At 46.8% G+C, this 20,240-nt stretch overlaps 1 protein-coding gene across 1 annotated transcript in view; it reads left to right on the forward strand.

Annotated features, from left to right (window-relative positions):
- The window catches only part of Flt1 (fms related receptor tyrosine kinase 1), a 173,075-nt gene that overhangs the window by 101,127 nt on the left and 51,708 nt on the right, over positions 1 to 20,240 (forward strand). Inside the window, exon 15 of the mRNA XM_052167989.1 lies at positions 13,745 to 13,876. Coding sequence (XP_052023949.1) covers positions 13,745 to 13,876 — 132 coding nt within the window. The remainder of the gene's footprint in view (positions 1 to 13,744; positions 13,877 to 20,240) is intronic.

Raw genomic sequence — 20,240 nt, forward strand, 5'->3', positions numbered from 1 at the left:
GTCTCTGAAACACCACAGAGAGAAGGGTCTCAGCATCAACGACAGCGCTGAGGAGAAACGCCTCCCTCTCTTGAAAAGATCTCAGGGAGCAGAGGGAAGTTCTGATCTGAGGGTACTCGGCAAAGCCACACCCAACCCTGAGAACAAATGTCTGTGACAGTCTAACGGGTTAAAACAGTGCTATCCAGAGCACCCCGTGTCTCTAGCAGCCCAACACTGGAGCAGGAGAGACGCCCCCTAAGGCAAGAATTAATCTTTCTTCAGCCGAGTCTTAGTCACTAAGACTAAGTATCCTGTCCAGAAAGGGACATATGTCCTGTCCCCACTCTGACGAGCACCCGTGGGCACCGTAGTGACAGGTCAGAATCATCTCTGAATTGTGAAGGGATTGAGTAGATCTCAGCCTTCCAGGGAAGCAAGGTGAGAATGCTACAGGGAAGGATGGGAAGGGACAGCCTGGGCCCTTAGAATCAACCGTTCAGCCTGAGTCCCCCAGAAGACAAATGGCCGCCAAAATACACAGAACATAACTTTCATCATCTCAAAGGATGCAATTCAGAGGCAATGGATGTGCTCACAATATAATGGAACTATGCTGCTGTTTTCTTCCAACTTCTCCCTAACCTCAAGTAGGAATCTCAGAGAGAGAGAAAGAGGGGGCTGGGGGGAGAGACAGAGGCAGAGAGAAAATGTGTGTGTGTGTGTGTGTGTGTGTGTGTGCGCATGGGGAGGAGTCAGGGGAGGGAGGGAGAATATGTGTGTGTGGTGCATATGTGTGTCTCTGTGGGACTAGGTCTTGATCCCAGGGTTTTACCCAAAGGGTTTAGCACAGGTAACCCCTCTCTGCTGCTCCTCCGACTCTTAAAGCCTCTCCTTGCCCACTATGGGCTAAAAACTCTTTGGACTCCTCCTGCGACTCTCCCACACAGACACGTGGCAGAGACAGGCAGCCCTGTTCTGGAGAACATTGGGGCTTGAGGAACCCACCGCAAGAGAGGAGAGAGAACTGAAAGTCAGGACAAAGAAAGAGGCTAGAATCAAAGAGACTTAGGCTCGAGGGGCAGGAGGTACGGTCTCCCAGGGCCTGTACCAAATAGGGCTGCTTCCATCCCAACCTACCAAATCCTTACACCAAAGGCAGGCACTTAGAGATGAAGTTCTACATGGCTTTAGCTGTACTCTGTCTATTACCAATATTATTGGGTGGGGTTTTTCTATTCCGTACATCCAGAATTTCATGGAAATCCCTATTCCTTCCAAATACATAATTACCGAGGTTGGCTCACACATCAACCATGGCTCTGCCATTGCCACTGTGCCCAGTTAAGGCCAAAGGCAAACAAAGGTGCTCCCGGGGAACCTGCTTGGTAAGCTCTGTGTATGGCTTAGTCACTGCTAACACAGTCAGCTCAAGCAAGCTCCGTGCCCCTCCATTCCAGCTAATGGAGAACTCGCCTCACATAATTGGACCAGGCCGTTGTGCAGCTCACCTTCAGAAAAGGGCAAACTGAACCCAGAAAATGCTTTCCAGATCAGGGCTGCTTACATTTTATTTTACACAGCCACACGGACATGAATGAATGCAGTAGACAGACAGACCAAGCATTTACTGAGAATAAATCAGAAGAAATTTCATTTAAAAGGGCTGGAGAGACAGCTCAGAAATTAAAAGCACTGGCCACTCTTCCAGGGTCCTGGAAGGTTCAATTCCCAGCAACCACATAGTGGCTCACAACCACCTATAGTGAGATCTGGTACCCTCTTCTGGCCTGCAAGTATACATATAGGGAAAATGTTGTATACATAATAGATAAAAGTAAATCTTTAAGAAATTTCATTTAAAAACAGGTCTTTGGTATACATAGCATCTTGTCATTCATTAAAGACGAGAGCAAATTTGCATTGTAATAAATTAGTAAAATAACTGGGAATAAGACATTGAATTTGCACTCTAGAAAAAATAGCAATTATAGACAATAAGTTTAACAAAGCATAGAGCATAAAATTAAATAACTGTTATGAAGAAAAAGCAAACAAAGCATGGGTGGCTCAAGTCTTTAATCCCAGCACTCAGGAAACAGAGGGAGGAAGATCCAGTTTGAGTTTGAGTTTGAGTCCAGCCTGGTCTATTTAGCAAGTTCCAGGACAGCCAGGACTGTAAGGAAAAACCTGTTCTTGGAAAATAAACAACAAAAAAAAAAAAAAGAAAGAAAAAAATAATCAAACAAAGCAGTGGGTTAAATGGTTGATGCTAAGGCCTGGTAGTGACCTTGTAAGGGAAGGCTGATACCTGAGCTCAAATCACATGGTGCAGTATGTCATTTGAGCGGACTTACAGAGGTCTCTCCGTATCCATGCCCCCTGCCTCACCCGCTCTGTTTAGCAACCATGTGTGCAGTAAGATGTGAACTTCCATAATTGATTTGTTAGTCCTTGGTTAACAGAAACGGATCACAGTTTCTTTCTTTCTTTCTTTTTTTTTTTAAAGATTTATTCATTTATTTATTATATGTAAGTACACTGTAGCTGTCTTCAGACACTTCAGAAGAGGGCATCAGATCTCATTACAGATGGTTGTGAGCCACCATATGGTTGCTGGGATTTGAACTCAGGACCTTCGGAAGAGCAGTCAGTCAGTGCTCTTAACCGCTGACCCATCTCTCCAGCCCCCTGGATCACAGTTTCTTAACTTTAGCATCTATGCAGCTCAATAGTATTTCCCTATATTAAAATCGGAACTAGAAGACTCACTGTAGCTAGACAGCTATGTCTTGTGGTAGAGATCTAACCTTGCAGGCAGGCTATGGCAACTGTGAACATGAGCATTTACTGGCTAGGAGTGTCCATGGGTGTGCTTAAAAAGTACAGACGTGTGTTCAGCTCCCAACACCAACGTGGTGGCTCACAAATGCTTATAACCAGTTCCAGGAGATCTGGTGCCACCTTCTGGTCTCTATGGAACCTGCACTTAAGTGAACACACACACACACACACACACACCCAAAAAAAAAAAAAAAAAAAAAAAAAAAACCAAAACAATAAACCAATCTTAAAAATAAAGAAAAGCAGAGGCAGGCGGATTTCTGAGTTCGAGGCCAGCCTGGTCTACAGAGTGAGTTCCAGGACAGCCGGGGCTACACAGAGAAACCCTGCCTCGGAAAACCAAAAAAAGAAAAGAAAAGAAAAAAGAAAAGAAAGAAAGAAAGTAAGTAAGAAAAGAACTCTGATGATGAAGATAAACCCCACTGCAGAACCTCTATATGAAGTATAGATGGTCACAGGACAAGAGAGCGGCCGCTCTTCAGACTGACAAACCTGTTAGGAAAGCAGAGGCGTTTGTGTGGGAGGAGCAGAAAGCGCAAACACAGTATGCATTTATTTAATCAGATAAGTGAAGCAAAAACTCTACAGGTTTAGTGGGTCCTCTTTCTAAGACAATACAGTTCTCTTCATACACAAAACATTGCGATTGTCTGTCGTAAGGCATTAATGGAAAAAAATGAATAATTTGCAACCTCCCTTGGAAATGCCAAATACTAAAATACCTAGACATGTTTAAAAGGTAGACTGCACTCTGTGGATAAATGCAGGTCACTTGGTGACAAGCTGATCCACCCTCTACCAACTCAACAGGTCACAGGGGTCCTATGCCGAGTATCATCTTCATAGCCTTAAGGGTTCAGAACCGATTCCCACAAAAACACCTTAAGGTGAAGCGTCTGTCCCCTGTCACCTTGGGGCTACCAATACCTACACATTCACCTGAATTATTTCTTTGCTCTAGGAACCTGGGCATGTTTGAATTTTAGGGTTATAAAACTAAGTGGTATAAACATTCTAGATTCGGAGAGCTGGGCATGCGAGTGTGGTGCGCTCACAGTGCATGTGGTGCAGTCCGGCATACAGAGTCTGCACTGATGGCAACCTTATCTTCATAAGATAAGGCTCACAAGGACCACAAAACCACCCCTCCTCTATCCAGCACTCCATTGCCCAGGGTCTTCACGCATTTTGTCGTTCCCCAGTCGCTGGAGGCCAGCTGGCTCTTTGGTACAGCGCTAGACACTGGAGACTCAGAAAGGTTAAGGCAGAGTTCCTATTCTCCAGGAGCCTACACTGGAGCAGGTGAAATAAAAAGTCCACGATATGACTGCAAAAACTGACACACGGCAGAGTGGTGCAGGCACGGGGTGACTGCAGTAACACAGCAGGGGTCGCAAGAGCAACGTAAGATATTTGCCTCAGTGGCTGCTCCAGGAACCAACTATCACAAAAACAAAACAAAACAAAATCCTCAAGCCAAGGAAACAGCGTGTGGAAAGCCTTTGCAGTTTGTCATGAACTACGAAAAGATCCAAGACTCAAGGCCAGGGGTCCTTTTACAGAGATAACAGAGCCTGAAGCTGACAGCCAGCCAGGACCATGCAGGTCCTTGATTAACAAGAATCTAATGCTTCCCAGTGGGCAGTATCCTCACAGAGTGTGTCGGATCTATGCAGCACATGTGTTTTCATTGGTCCTCACAGTAAATGTACTAAGAGGACATGCTTGCAAACATTTTTTTTTAACAAAGGACGAGTTTGAACATTAAAAAAAGAGATTCAGATTTCACTTTTCTTTAGAATTTAAAAAGACAATCCTAGAATCAAATCCCCAGTCAGTGCCCATGGGTGTGAACTGTAGGTAACTCTGTCGGTAAAGTCTTGCTCTGCCCCCATTTGTCCAATCCGATGCAGGATCTTATGGTAAAGGGAAATCTAGGCCGGCTGTGTGGCTATTAAAGAAGCCTGCACCGACCCTAAGGACCTGAGTTCAATCCCTGGGGCCTATCGGGTAGAGGAGAGAAGGTGGTCCTCTAACCTCAGCATGTGAGACACGACTGCCTTAGGGAAAGAAGTGTGGGGGAAAAGTTAAATAATAGAAAAGAGAAGTGAATAATAGTGAGTGTGCATAGGGAAGGGGTTAGGGGTGTGCTCAGAGGATAAAAATACAATCTATCGGTCGTCTGAAATAAATAAGCAAGGGCATGGAAATGATTTGCACCATCCTCCTGGAAGTAAACTGGTAAATAATTATTGCATCAACAGAAAGTGCAATAGCCTGTTATCTTAGTTAGGGTTTCCATTGCTGTGAACAGACACCATGACCAACTCTTATGAAGGACAACATTTAATCGGGGCTGGCTTACAGGTTCAGAGGTTCAGTCCAGTATCATCAAGGCAGGGGCATGGCAGCATCCTCGCAGCCTTGGTGCTGGAGAAGGAGCTGAGAGTTCTACATCTTGACCCTCAGGCAGCAGAAGGAGACTGTGCACCACACTGGGCCTAGCTCGAGCATAGGAGACCTCAAAGCCCACCTCCACGGTGACACACTTCCTCCAACAAGACCACGCCTACTCTAACAAGGCCACACCTCCTAATAGTGCCACTCCCTATAAGCCAAGCATTCAAACACATGAGTCTGTGGGGGCCAAACCTATACAAACCACTACACCTGTTCATAAGTGAGTCTGTTGCTGCTTCTAATACTCATGTCCATAGGAGAAAGAAAATTCCTCAAACCCCTCAAAGAACCTAATATGAATGTGCATGGCAGACAGCTGGGGCTGGGGAAATGGCTCAGCGCTTAGGAGCACTGGTGACTCTTGCAGAAGATCTGGGCTCTATTCCCAATACCCACCCACATGGCAGCGCACAGCGGTCTGTAACTCTAGTTCCCTGGGATCTGATGCCCTCTTCTAGCCTCTAGCTGTATACATGTCAGGTATAGAACGTACATGCAGGTAAAATACACGAGCACATAAACGCAAAATAAAATACAAATTTCTGTGTAGCTATTAACAAATTTAACTTTAAGAGCAACTTCTTGGGTTGGAGAGATGGCTCAGCAGTTAAGAGCACTAACTGCTCTTCCAGAGGTCCTGAGTTCAATTCCCAGCACCACATGGCGACTCATAACTACCTATAAGAGGGTCCAATCCCCTCTTCTGGTGTGTCTGAGGACAGCTACAGTGTACTCACAAATATAAAATAAATACTTTTTTTTTAAAGTTAGCAAGATATTTAAAAAGAAAATAAAGACATTTCAATGACACAAAAGAACACACACAAAGAAGAAAGGAAGGAAAGAAAGAAAGACCCACACACATGAAATAAAAATAAATCAAAACAAGTCTTTTTAAAAGATGTATTAGGAAGCTTCATTATTTAAATGCTGTAGTACAGAGATAGACAAGTGGTTTCTTGAAAGGGTAGAGAACCCAGAAACAGAATCACAAATATATAGAAACAGAACTAGTACCATAATTCAGTGAGGAAAGTCTATTTTATCCAAAAATTGACACTCAGCTGGGCACGGCCACACTTGCCTTTAATCCCAGTACTCAGGAGGCAGAGGCAGGATTGTAGCAGTGAATTAGTTAAACTGCTCAGGCTCTTGGTGGGTCCCGGCTGCACCTGCCTAAGAGTACACACACACACACACACAGTGCTAATTTTGATATGCCTTGACTAGCTCAATGGTTGGACACTTCTAAGCCTCCCCCTGGCTATCACATTCTTCCCTCCCGTATTTCTGGCTCAACACCTTCTAAATCTATATTTTATTTTTGCTGCCTGATATTTTATCTTGGTCCCTTACCCATGCAATATAAAAGTCCCACCTCTGTCTCCCTGCCCAGCCATTGGCAGTACAGCAATTCTTTATTATCACTTGGAGCCAGCTGGGGCAGCAGTGTGACTTTTGGGAGCTAAAATAAGACAAAGCATTAGAACCAATTCCCAACTGTGAATTCTTTGAGTATGAGGCCAGCCTGGTCTACAAAGTGAATTCCAGGACAAGGGCTACATAGTGAGACCCTGTCCTGCCCCCTCCTCCAAAAAAAATGGCGCCACAGTGCTTAGCTGTCCCTGTGGTAAAGATCTTCTTCTCACCTCACAGCTTTCTCCAAAGGAAAACTCAAAGACAGAAAACCAAATAAGGAAAAAAGCAAAACTCCAGTAAATATATTTTTCTTTTTTCTTTTTTTTTTTTCACTATGTAGCTAGAGCTGGCCTCAAACTCAAAGAAATACCCCTGTCTCTGCCTCCCAAGTACTGGGATTAAAGGCATGCACCACTGTGCCCAGTTTCCAGTGAATGTTTTTAGAGATTTTTATGAAGAAAGCGTACAAGGAGGGCCCTTGATATTAGTGGGGTATGATTTATAAGCAAGTAGGGAGAAATACAAACTCTAAGACATAATATCACTGGACAGTGGTGGCTCACACCTTTAATCCCAGCACTTGGGAGGCAGAGGCAGGAGGATTTCTGAGTTCGAGGCCAGCCTGGTCTACAGAGTGAGTTCCAGGACAGCCAGGGCTACACAGAGAAACTCTGTCTTGACCCCCCACCACCACCAAAAAAAAAGACATAACGTTAAGGAGCTACCACAAAAATAGGAGACTGAGTATATAAGGAATGGGGAAAACACTAAGAGTAACCTTTGTACTTCATTTGTTTAAGGTATTCAGCTCCAAGTGGGGATTTGAGGGATGGAAAATGGCTGAAGTTCAGACCCTGTGTGAGGTATGGGTGGCAAGGTGGACTTTTGGGGCAGGGGTGGGAGGACAGGGTTCAAGACAGGATGTCTTTGTATAGCCCTGACTGTCTTGGAACTAATGCTCTATAATCCAGACTGGCCTCCAACTCACAGGTATCCACCTGCTTCTGCCCCTGCCCCTGCCCCTGCTCCTGCCCCTGCCCCTGCTCCTGCCTCATGGCGGGATTAAAGGTGCAAGCCACCGCCTGTTTACAAGATGGACTCTTAACTCCACACTCCTCAGGCACAGTCTCATTCTCTGATTGCCAGCTACACCCTGTACCTTACACTCTCCAACACTTCAGCCATGCTGTGGCTCTAACAGTCTCTCCTGCCCCTTCCCCTCCTGTTTCTGCAGAGCTGAGGATGGAACTCATAGCCCAGGGCATGCTATGAAAGGCGTCCATCACTGAGCCGCACCCCCAAGTTCGCACCCATCGAGCCTTCTGCAGGGAGTTCATTTATATTTACTTTCCCTGTTCCTGGAATACATGTGGTGCAGAGCAGGTGTTCCTCTTATTATACAGAGAGAAAAACATCCCCAGAGGGACTGTGGGACTTAGGCAGTCATGGAGAGAACTCGTAAGGAAGACACATTTCCTCTCATTGAGCCTTAAAGTACCTGCATGCCCTTGGACGCATCTCCTTCCATTGCTTGAGCCAATCCCTCCACGTTGTTTCTTCCCAGTGTGTATTTCCATTTCTTCTCCCCCTTCCTTCCCATCCTCCTGCGGGGGTGGGTGGGGGGGGTGCCTGTCTCACTATCCCTTGCCTGAATTTCAAGTAGGGAGCCGGACTACCCCATGCTGTTCTTTCCTCATTCCAGCCCCATCCTGCCTTCTTCGAGACTAAACTTCCCCCCATGCCGCTGGCATGATGTTATTTCCAGTCAAACATCTTCAGGATGCTCTTCCTCCAAGCCCTGATCGGAACTACCCCTGACTCAGAGTTCCCTTTCAGAGTTCTGAAAGTCATTCAAAAACAGGGCTTTTGGAAGCAGGGATCACACACATACAGGCACATGAGCACACACACACACACACAACCAAGGAGAAATGGTCAGAGGGTACAAATTAAGCAGCAGTTACTTCACAGCAACAGAATGGTTTTGGTTTGTGTGTCTTGCTTTACATAATAATGCTCAATGCTGGCGAGAAAGGTGAAATAATGTAATATTGTTCACTTCCGGTACAACGTCAACCATTGTCCTAGTTTACAGCTCCACTGATGTGGGAAATCACTGAGCAAAACCAGGTCTGGGAGGAGAGCGTTTATTTGGTTCACAGGTCATTGTCCGTCATTGAGGGAAACCGAGGCAGGAACTGGAGGCAGGAACTGAAGCAGAGGCCAGGGAGGAGTACTGCTGCCTGGCTTGTTCAGCCTGCTTTCTTAGACAACTCAGGGCCACGGCAGTCATTAATCGAGAAAATGACAGTCGACATGCCAATGTGGATGGGGAAAATCTCAGGGGGGTGCCACCTCCTCACCCTCCACCTCCCCACCCCCAGTGAAGAGTTACAGGAAATTAACCACTACTTGGAGAAACAGAAATGAGCAACCTAATTGGTTATCTAATGCCGATTGGTCAGCCGTTAGATAGATAGATAGATAGATAGATAGATAGATAGATAGATAGATAGATAGACAGATATATATATGGACTATTCAGCAGGTTGTATTGACATATTTATTCACTTATATATGTAATTATGTATTTGTATTATATGTAACCATAATAATTAAACACAATATGAAGTTGAGATGGAGCTATGTAAAGTAGGGAGACATGAGAGGGTTATAATTCCAGTAGTTGGGAGGTGGAGGTAGAAGGTTTGTGAGTTCAAGGCCAGCCTTGGCTGCATAGCAAAAGCCTGTCTCTGGTAAAAAGGAAGGAAGGAAGAAAATGAGGAACAAACAGGCTCCCCACTCCCTCCCAGGCCACCTTGACTGTGGAACCCGATTCCTCTTACTTCATGGGAAGTTCTGACTTGGGGACTACACCCTCCCTCCCTCGATCTCTCCCAAATTACTTCCACCAGCACATAAAAATGCTATAAAGCTTTGCATCTTAAGAAAGAATCTGTGGCCAGGCAGTGGTGGCACCTGCCTTTAACCCCAGCACTTGAGAGGCAGAGGCAGGCAGATCTCTGAGTTCGAGGCCAACCTAGTCTACAGAGTGAGTTCCAGGACAGCCAGGGCTACGCAGAGAAACCCTGACTCAAAAAAAGAAAGAAAGAAAGAAAGAAAGAAAGAAAGAAAGAAAGAAAGAAAGAAAGAAAGAAAGAAAGAAAGAAAGAAAGAAAGAAAGAAAGAAAGAAAGGAAAGAAGAAGGAAGGAAGGAAGGAAGGAAGGAAGGAAGGAAGGAAGGAAGGAAGGAAGGAAGGAAGGAAGGAAGGAAGAGTCCCTGGGCTGGAGAGACGGCTCAGGAGTTAAGAACAGGAACTGTTCTTCCAGAGCACCAGAGAGTTTGGTTCCCAGGACCTACACCAGTCATCTATGTCTCTAGTTCCAAAGGATCTGATGCCTCTGGCCTTCATGGGCGTCTGTACTCACGTGCAACACTTCTCCCTCCCCCCCTCCCCCCCCCCCCCGCAACACACACAATTAAAAACAGAAAAATAGAATAGTTTGTTTGTTTGTTTGTTTGTTGGATTTGGTTTTTCGAGACAGGGTTTCTCTGTGTAGCCCTGGCTGTCCTGGAACTCACTCTGCAGACCAGGCTGGCCTCGAACTCAGAAATCTGCCTGCCTCTGCCTCCCAGAGTGCTGGGATTACAGGTGTGTGCCACCACCGCCCGGCTAATAGAATCGTTTTTTAAAAGTTCCCTTCTTGTGCTGAAGAAAGGCCTTACTGCTTAAGAATTCTCTCACAGAGAGCCCAGATTCAGGCTCCCACACCCACACAGCAGCTCACAACCATCTACAACTGCAGTTCCGGGGAAACCCAACATCTTCTGGCCTCTCTGCACTGCACATGCATGGTGTGCAGACATCCGTGCAGGCAACATGCTCGTGCACATAAAATGAAAATAAATAAAATCTTGAAAATTCTCTTCCCTAGCCACATTGCTCCGTAGACACTTGCTAGGAAGGAAACCCATTCGCTGCCCGCCTCGGGCACCGCCCTGTCTGTTTCTGTGTCCTTGTCAGGTTTTCCTCCATTGAAGGAGGCAGTTAGCTTCCTTCCTCAGCGCTGCCGGCACTCTCCTGTGAAAATGTCTTTTGTCGCTTCCAGGAGCCTCCCGGGTTTTCTTGTCACCTCCTGGGCTCCCCCTTCCACTTGGCTGATTTCCCTTCCTGTTCTGCACAGGGCTTGGGCTGTGACCACTCCCTCCCCTCCCTCTGGACTAACTGAGCCCATGATCTTCATCTGTAGCCCCTTCGACTCAGTGCAGAGCACATGGGGTTTCTTCAAGTCCTGTCCCCTCTCTGTGCCCCAGATGACTCCACCCTCCCGATGAGCAGTAGCCATCTTGAACAGAATTCGTGACCACCGCCTTCATTCGGTTCCCCATAATCTTCATTTCCAGACACTGCATATCCCAGTGGTCTATACCATTGAATTAGGCGCCAGCCTACTATTACCCTTCTCCCCCTCCCATACCACACCCCCACCCAGAAGCAAGCCGGTTGGCTCTTCAGAGGAACCCCAAAGTCGGTCACCACCTGTGGCATCAGAATTCTAGTTCAAGCCTTTCAGTAGAAACCCCCAAAGCCAGCCAACTCCTTTCCATGGCCTGTTTTCCTGCTGCTGTGCCATCTTATAATGACTAATGGCTTCTGTCTCTCTCTTTTTTTTTTCTTGTGCTACCAGGGGGGAACCCAGGACCTTCCTTGATCATTCGAGAGAAGTCCCCTAGCACTGAGCTACATCCCCGGCTCATCCTGCATGCGTTGTTTTGGTTTATGGTAGATTTGTTGGTTGGCTTGGTTTTGTTTCTGAGACAGAGCCACGTAGCACAGGTTGACCTCAAGCTCACTGGATAGCTGAGGCTAACTTTCCTCTCTCCACCTCCTCTTGTAAGGGTTAGAGGGGTGTGGTAGTGCACTCAGCTTATTTGCTTATCTATTATTTTATATGTGTGCACGTAGACCTGGAAGAAGGCATGGGATCTCATGGAGTTATAGGCATTTGTGAGCTGTCTGATGTATATACTGAGAGTTGAACCCAGGACCCCTGCAAGGCAACGAGAACTCTTAACTGCTGGGCCATCTCTCTAACCCTGAATCCTTATGATGCCTGGGGAGGGGTCAGGATCTGTGTCCTGGCTACTTCTTTCCTCTGCTTGCTTACTGAGAGTACTCGGTACTCAGTACTCAGTACTCAGTACTGAGCTGCCGATGTCTTGTTCTTCCTACCCCCTTCCTCCTCTTCTTCAGATTATTTTATGTGTCTGAGTGTCTATCTGCATGTACGTACATGTATCACAATCACATGTATGTCTGGTACCCATGGAGGTCAGAAAAAGGCATTGGCTCCCCGTGGAGCTGGAGTCACAGATGATTGTGGTGCACCGTGGGGGTGCTGGGAACAGAACCTGGGTCCTTTGTAAGACTAACATGTGCTCTTAAAGATGGAGACACTTCTTCAGTGTGGGCTCATCCCTGGCCCCGAGACGTCACATCTGCAGCTCACTGTGCCCGTAATAAGTGCTGCCTGCCAACCCGTTAGAGGCTCGTCCCTCCCTATCCTATAGGTGCCCCACTAGAAGAGCTGCTCCATTTGGACTGCCCTGCCCACAGCAATCCCCTGCCTCAGCACCGCCTCCCCTGGAGCCTCTCAACTGTGTCTGTTTTCCTCTCAGGCTTCACTGTAAATGAGAAGCGAGCCCTCTGTGGGTGAGGATGGCCCGTGTCTGCCACCGTCCGCAGCTAACTGTCTGCTACAGAAGAGAGGCTCAAAAATAGTTTTCACCTGGGTGAACACATTGATTTTTTTTTTTAAAAGTCTATTTTTAAAAAAAGATTAAAGGGGCAAGTGAATGCTCGGTGGTGGAATGTTTGTGTAAATCCCTGGGTTTAAATGGAGTGGGGCAGGGGGATAAATAATAAGGCGGCGTGTAGGTATGAAGTGTTGGTTTAGCTGTTCTATCATCTGTCTGTCTATCTACCTGTGTGTCTGCCAATCTGTCTATCATCTATCATCTATCTATCTCTATCATCTATATCTGTCTGCCTATCTATCTACCTATTACCTATCAATCTATCATGCATCTATCTATCTATTATCTATCTATCCATCTCTCTATCTATAATCTGTCATCTATCATCCATCTATATCATCTATCTATCTGTGTGTGTGTGTGTGTGTGTGTGTGTGTGTGTGTGTCATTTTCATGTTTCCATGCGTGGTCAGGCACCGACTCCCTCTCCAGGACGAGCCCTCAGTGCGTGCTCACGATTGCCTCTTGTCTCGTTCCCTGCTTTCTTGGTTCTCCTCTGACAGTCTTTCAAGCCCACTCAAGGCCCCCTTCCGTCTCCATGCACCCCTCCCTAGGTACTCACTGGCGTTCTTGTTAGCTCGGGCTGATGGGACAGCAAATACCTAATAAACATTTGGTGGCAGTACTCACAGAGGTCTCTGAGTCTGAAAGCTTTCCAGGGCAAAGGAAAGTCATGGCAGTCTGTGTAGTACTGGGTGTTAAGTACTTACATCTACTGAGCACTAACTACCACGATAGACATGCACTGAATGGAAAGTGCTTTCATTTTATATCAAGACTGGGGAAAACAAAACATAGCCCAAGTAAGGGATCTGCCTATAGGCTAAGGTATGGATTCAAACAGCTGGCCCAAGTTCTTTACCTCTGAACTGTACCACCTACCTCATCAGGCTGTGCCACAAATGTGCTATGGGTTGAGCTGCAAGTTCTTGATCATGTTGCTTAATATTGGGACGTCTCCATTTTCTCTATGTGATGGGGACAGGGCATCAATTTCCGAGTGTTTGGTAGCATCAAGCTCTGGCCTGGGGACTGCAGGGTGCTTGGCGCACGGCATGATGGGACAGATGTGCTGGTCAGCCCAGCGGAGAGGGAGTGGATGACCCATCCTGGTCGGGCTCAAAACCCCTTCTGGGAGCCTAGGAGAGGAAGCTGCCAGGCTTCCTGAAGGCTGTTTGGGTTTGTCCTTCAGACCTGCTAATGTAAACATCTCTTGCTCCCCAGGAATTGTTTTAGGACCAGGAAACAGCACGCTGTTTATTGAAAGAGTCACAGAGGAGGATGAGGGTGTCTATAGGTGCCGAGCCACCAACCAGAAGGGAGCCGTGGAAAGCTCAGCCTATCTCACTGTGCAAGGTAAACAGCTGGTAGCTCAGACACCTGTTTCCCTGTTTGCTTAACTTCCCCCTCACACCCCATCCCCAACCCCCACCCCCATCTCTATCCCCACATACCTCCTACCCCCGCCCCAGGTCTCCCCCCACACACACCTACCTCCTACCCGCACCCCAGGTCTCTCTCCCCTTATTCCCTACCCCCACCACAGGTCTCCCCCCCCACACACACACACACCTACCTCCTACCCGCACCCCAGGTCTCTCTCCCCTTATTCCCTACCCCCACCCCTGGTCTCCTCAGGCAGTCCAGGGGGTTCTTCCTGTACCCCTTTGTCCTTGCTTGATGTATGGCTGTATCTGAAGGATGAGGTTGGCTGTCCTTGGACGCCCCAACCCAGCAATCTCAGCAGGGGAAGTACTTCCCGGAAGAAGGGAGCCTGGTGTACTACTAACACTGTGGATAAAATTACTCAGAATGGCCCAAGGGGTTCACATCTGTGAGAAACAAGGCCAGGAAGAAAGAGGGGACCCACCCACTGAAATTGTTCATCCCTACACACCACACACACACACCCGCCTGACTTTTTCTGAGTGCTGGAAATTACAAATGAAAAACTTGTTTCATCTGCTGTTTTGTTTTGTTTTGTTTTGTTTTGTTTTGTTTTGTTTTGTTTTGTTTTGTTTTGGTTTTGTTTTTTTCTTCGAGACAGGGTTTCTCTGTGTAGCCCAGGCTGTCCTGGAACTCACTCTGTAGACCAGGCTGGCCTCTAACTCAGAAATCCACCTGCCTCTGCCTCCAAAGTGCTGGTATTAAAGGTGTGCACCACCACCACCACCACTGCTAGGCCATCTGCTGGTTTTTTATCACGGGGAGACACAAACTATTCTCGGAAGCAATACATACAGAACAGCTCACACCCCAGACACTGCCCTGCGGGCACCTCTTCTTGGGCCTCAGAGTTTGTTGAAGAACAGAGCATAAAGTGGCTGCCTCCCACCCTGGTGGCAGCCACGTGACTTTCATTTAGAAAACAGTCTCCCTCCCCCCCCCCCACAGGTTTCAGTTTTTCCATGCTAAGCACCACCCCAACACAATATACATCATTTAAAGACTGCTAAGCGCCTCTTAGGGACCGGTAATCAATGGCACGTGGAGATTTTATGTGAAAAGATGGAGATTTGTTCATTCCACAGTGCTCAGGGGTGCATATGAGAGCATGTGGGCGCTTATGGGGAGATGCCAAGAAGGAAGAAAGGCTGAAACTATTCCACCACAAATCTGTACTTCCCCATACATAGTATTCCCCAATCAGCCTGAGGAATGGTCCCATCCATCTCCCAAATCTTGCTTGTTTTAAAATGGTCTTCCAATTCTGCCCACACATCAAATGAGACTAAGTAAGCCTCTTGCTCTGTCTTTGGCATAGACATCAGGTACGGTCACTGCAGCAGGTACCTCAGGCCAGGGAGAACAGAAAATGAGATGCCCATCAGGTTCACTCAAAGGTATTATGGTGGATCCACGAGGTGTGTGGAACAGTTAGGAAGCCCCCCAGAGGTGCAAAGAGGTCACCAAAAACTCAGTCAGCCAGTGGTGGTCCTGACAAAGAAGTCTCCTTTCTTCTGAAACCCACCCCCACCCATTCCAAGACTCCTTTGCCTTGCTAAGTACCTGTTCCCACATTCTCCAGTGGGCCACATGGTCAGCAGCGGCTGCACATCTGGCGCAGTGGGAGAAGGCCTGGCGTGATGCAAGAATGTGCACGTCAGTTTGTAAATCACCCCTCTTCTGCCAGGATCATCTGGGCGTCTCAGAAGCCATGTTACTTGGCCTTGTGTTTTACCACATCTGTGACCCCACTATTCCCGAGACTGTCCTCCAGAGCCTCACAGATGATGAGTGTTGGGGGCCATGGGTATCAGCTCCATAGAAGGATAGGACTTGAAATAGGGAGCTGTTTGTAAGTTGACAGTACACGGAGCTGGGGAAGCCCACCTGTGAGTGAGGGCCAGGTTCTCAAAGGGCTCTGGGCTGGCAGAATTAACGTGACTGTGTGGCACCACTCTGGGCAGTGGGCTGCATTTATCTGCAGATCGTCTTATAATTGAAAATGGAGGGCTGGAGAGATGGCTCACTGGTTAAGAGCACTGGATGCTCTTCCAAAGAACCAAGGTTCAATACCCAGCACCCACATGGCAGCTCACACTTGCCTATAACTCCAGGTCCAGGGAGATCCGATACCCTCAGACAGACATATACACAGGCAACATACTTATGCATATACAATAAAAAGTTAACATTGCACACACCTTTAATGCCAGGACTAGGGAGACAGGGGAATGTTAGTCTCTGAGTCTGAGGCCAGCCTGGTCTACAGAGTGAATTCCAGGAACCCTGGAGAGAGAGAGAGAGAGAGAGAGAGAGAGAGAGAGAGGAGAGAGGGGGGAGGGGGAGAGGGAGGGGGAGAGGGAGAGAGAAAGAGAGGGGGGATCAGAAAAGGAAAAAAGGAAGGAAGGGGAAAAAAGGAAATGGCCTCTCGCCCTTGAACTTACGATTCATGTCACTGAGGCTTACCCGAGCTGCGGATGTGATTTCCTGGTACACTCCTACCTCGCCCAGTCAAGTTTAGGAAGTGGAGGCACACAGCTTGTGTCTGTGGCTATGTTTAACAGATTTAAAGAGGTTCAGGAATCAGCCAGGAAGGAAACAGTCTGCTCATTTTATTCCCTTTGCAAAAGGAGCCTTATACTCGCAGATAAAACAATGTGTTATTTTGGTATCTGAGAAGGATAAATGGACTGTGGAGCCCGAGTGGCTTCTTTAAATAATCGCAGGTCTTGTTTGCTTTGGACGGGACTTTGGGCACATATGAAGTTGGGGAAGAGGGTGTTCCAGTGTCAAGACCTCAGTAAAGCTGTCAGCAATCAAGATCGTTTCCGAATTAACATATTTGGCCCACTGGTGTCCAAAGACTTAAAGTCTGTCTCTTATTGAGGCTGAAAGCTAGACTCCGCACAAGGACTTTTCCTGCAGCAGACTTCAGTGTCGCTGTGCGTGACAGTATCCATTATATAGGTCACACACATCAGAGGATGGCGACACTTCGAAGCATCCACTCCAGGTGATGGTGGCTTAAGAGATGACACACACACACACAAAGGTCACACAGTCTCCATGATGGATGTGGTGTCCCAGATGTGGGATGCAAACATGAGCCTTCCTAGCAGCCCCTGCTAGAGAAAGGAGCCACACAGTAAGGGGCACCTCACTCCCTCATTAGATCCCAGGGCTTTCGAATGGAAATGGCTCAAAACGAACTCAGCATGAGTCTCAGTGCTCCCCACCGTGGTGAGTGATCCATTTCCCAGGGTCCTCTTTGAGCTGCTGTCATCCTCCGTAGCCATCACGGCACTGAGCGTGAGGGCGTCAGACTAACTTAGGACTTTGTGCTCTTCCTTCTCTCTTAGATGCTGACAATGCTCAGGGTCCCAAGTAACAAGCCATGCTCAAGAAAGGTGAAGTGTCTATTCCTAATTGTACACAGGATGTTAAAGGCCCTAAATATTTGGTTTTTAAAAAAAAAAAAAAAAAACAAAACTTTCAACTCTAAACTATGGCGTAAATCTGGAATAATACAGTTGGCCTGTAACAGTTTTTAACAGTTTTTAATTTTTTTTTTTAATGCTCTCTAAGAATCTGTTTGGATTTAAATGGTGGCCGAGCTCAGTTAGGATGAGTTAAGGCATCTCTAGATAGTTTTAGAACAAAATAATTAGACTTCAAGCATACCTATCCCATTTCTTCTCATGGAAACTAGGCTTACATGAAGCTACATAGAGCATCCCAGACACAGATGCTAGCTTAGTTAGGAAGGTCTGGATATGTTAATTATACCTTGTCTTATTTTTTTAAATTTTTAAAGGTATATTCATTATTATATGTAAGTACACTGTAGCTGTCTTCAGATACACCAGAAGAGGGCATCAGATCTCGTTACAGATGGTTGTGAGCCACCATGTGGTTGCTGGGATTTGAACTCAGGACCTTTGGAAGAGCAGTCAGTACTTTTAACTGTTGAGCCATCTCTCCAGCCTCACCAAGCAAGCATGCGTGAATATACTTGATTCTTTCGTTATTTCATGCGCATGCATGCTTTGTCTACATGTACATATGTGTATCATGTGTACACAATACCTGCAGAGACCAGAAGAAGACACTGAAGACCCTGGAACCAGAGTTGTAGATGGTTGTGAGTCAACATGTAGGTACTAGGACTTGAACCCAGGTCCTCTAGAAGATCAGCCGGTACTTTTAAGCACCGAACCATCTTTCTATCCCCATTCCCACTCCCTGCTTAAATTTTACAACAATCCAGTGAGAAAATTTAGTTATTGAAAATAAGACTCATAAATAAGTGAGACCCACAGAGGGGTCAAATGACATCACAGGGCCACTAGGCTGGGAAGTGACAGAGTTGAGAATCAGAAATGCTTGGATCCCTCTCTGGCACTGTGTCTCATGGAGGGGGGCGGGGGGTCCTCTTTGCAGCAAGATGTCTCCACATCAGGAGCTGAGTCACTCTTGGAAAATCACCTCCCTTCCTAGTCTTCAATGTCCGCACTACAAACCGGGAAGGTTAATAATGGTTGACTAACCTTTCCAGGACCCTTACAGGATGAAGAGAGCCTATCATGATAAAATCTCAAGTCTTAGCTATTATTAGTGTTGGCTAATGTGCTCCTCTACACCAGCAAAGCTTGTAGCATCACACACTTTCCTGGGTTTACTGTGGGTCATCGAAATGCTGTACCAAACCGCAATATTCCTGTTTGGCTTAAGGACTGGTTTGGGATAAGAATGTGTTACAGAACAAATGTCCCAAACCACAATTTTAATTATTTTCTTTCTTCCTTCCTTAACCTGAAATTACTCTCAAAAAGGTACTTCATACATATCACAGTCCTGAAGAGAAAATCCAAATTGGTCTATACGGATTCTTAGAAAACATTAAAAAAACAAACAAACAAACAAAAAAACCTGTAACGAAGATGGGCAGGCCAATTGTACTAGTCTAGTGAGTGACAGAGGAACCACATTAAGGATCAGTGCCAACTGGATCTCAGGTAGAAGACAGCATTCTGGCTTTAGCTTATTAGAATGGGGTCTAATCTTTTCTCATACTTATAAATCTTTTCTCTGGACCTGGGGTAGAAACACAAAAGGAACATGTCTCTGCTATTTATTTATTAGTTCCATTATGTACTACTTTAAATTAAAATAACAGTGGAGCAGAGTTCATCTAACCCATCTTGTTTGGGGTCAGGTAAAACTCTGTGAGAGGGCTTTAAAAAAAAAAAGAAAAAAAAAAGCCAGGCTCCTCCTGTACCAAAGACTGGTTTGCTTTAGACAGAAAAGGCAAGCTGATGCTTGGAGTTGACCTGACAGAGAAAAGTAATATCTGCACTTTATGCCGTAAAAATGGTAAGGAGAAAAATAAATGTGTCTGTTTGAGTGTGTGTGCGCACGTGTGCGTGTGCGTGTGTGTATGTGCAGGTGTGTGTGTGTGTGTGTGTCTTATCTACATGTATGTCGCCGTGCCAAGTGGGTATCTGGTGCCCAAGGAGGTCAGAAGAGGCTGTCGGATCCCCTGGAACTGGAGTCCCAGCTGATCATTAGCTGTGCTTCTGGTCGTTGAACCTGGGTCCTCCACACGAGCGCAGCTGTCTGCTTGTCTGCCTCAGCACAAGCTGCTCAGAGGAGACAGAACACAGCCCGTGCGTGATGGGGGTGGGGGTGGGGGTTGTCCCAGCCTGTGTTCTCCTGGATGAAAAACAGCGAGATCTGGGACAGATGCCGTGGTGCTCAATCTCCTGTGTACCCAGATACGGCTGGGACCACGAGGACTTGAGAACGGTGATCCGGTGCTCTGCAAGTCTGCGCTTGCCCTAAATGCCAGGCACGAAGGCTGAGTCCCACACCAGGAGAAATCTGGTTTGGTTCCAAGCGAGTGCTCAAAGTACAGACTGCTGAGAGAGGGAAGCCCCGCTCCGGGAGATTTCAGTGTGGCCCGCCCCCACCCCGCCCCCACCCCCCACAGAGATCCTTGATGAAGAAGCTTGTCCTTGCTTCTCCAACCTGCTTTATTTATGTACATCATACTTGGGGTGAACCAGGGATTAAATACCTTTTGTAGGAAGGGATGCCCAGGAAAGGAAGCTCACTGGCTAAACTCTCAGGCCTATCTTGACACCTCATTAGCATGGAGAACTCTATGAGTTTCTGCTATGTGACTGGTTTTTGTGGTCCTCTCAGTGGGGTGTCAGGGTTACCTGTTCCAGATTTGGTAGAGCCTGGCTGGAAACTAGTTCCACACCTACCGTTC

Source organism: Apodemus sylvaticus, chromosome 22 (genome assembly GCF_947179515.1).
Source record: "Apodemus sylvaticus chromosome 22, mApoSyl1.1, whole genome shotgun sequence".
NCBI lineage: Eukaryota > Metazoa > Chordata > Mammalia > Rodentia > Muridae > Apodemus > Apodemus sylvaticus.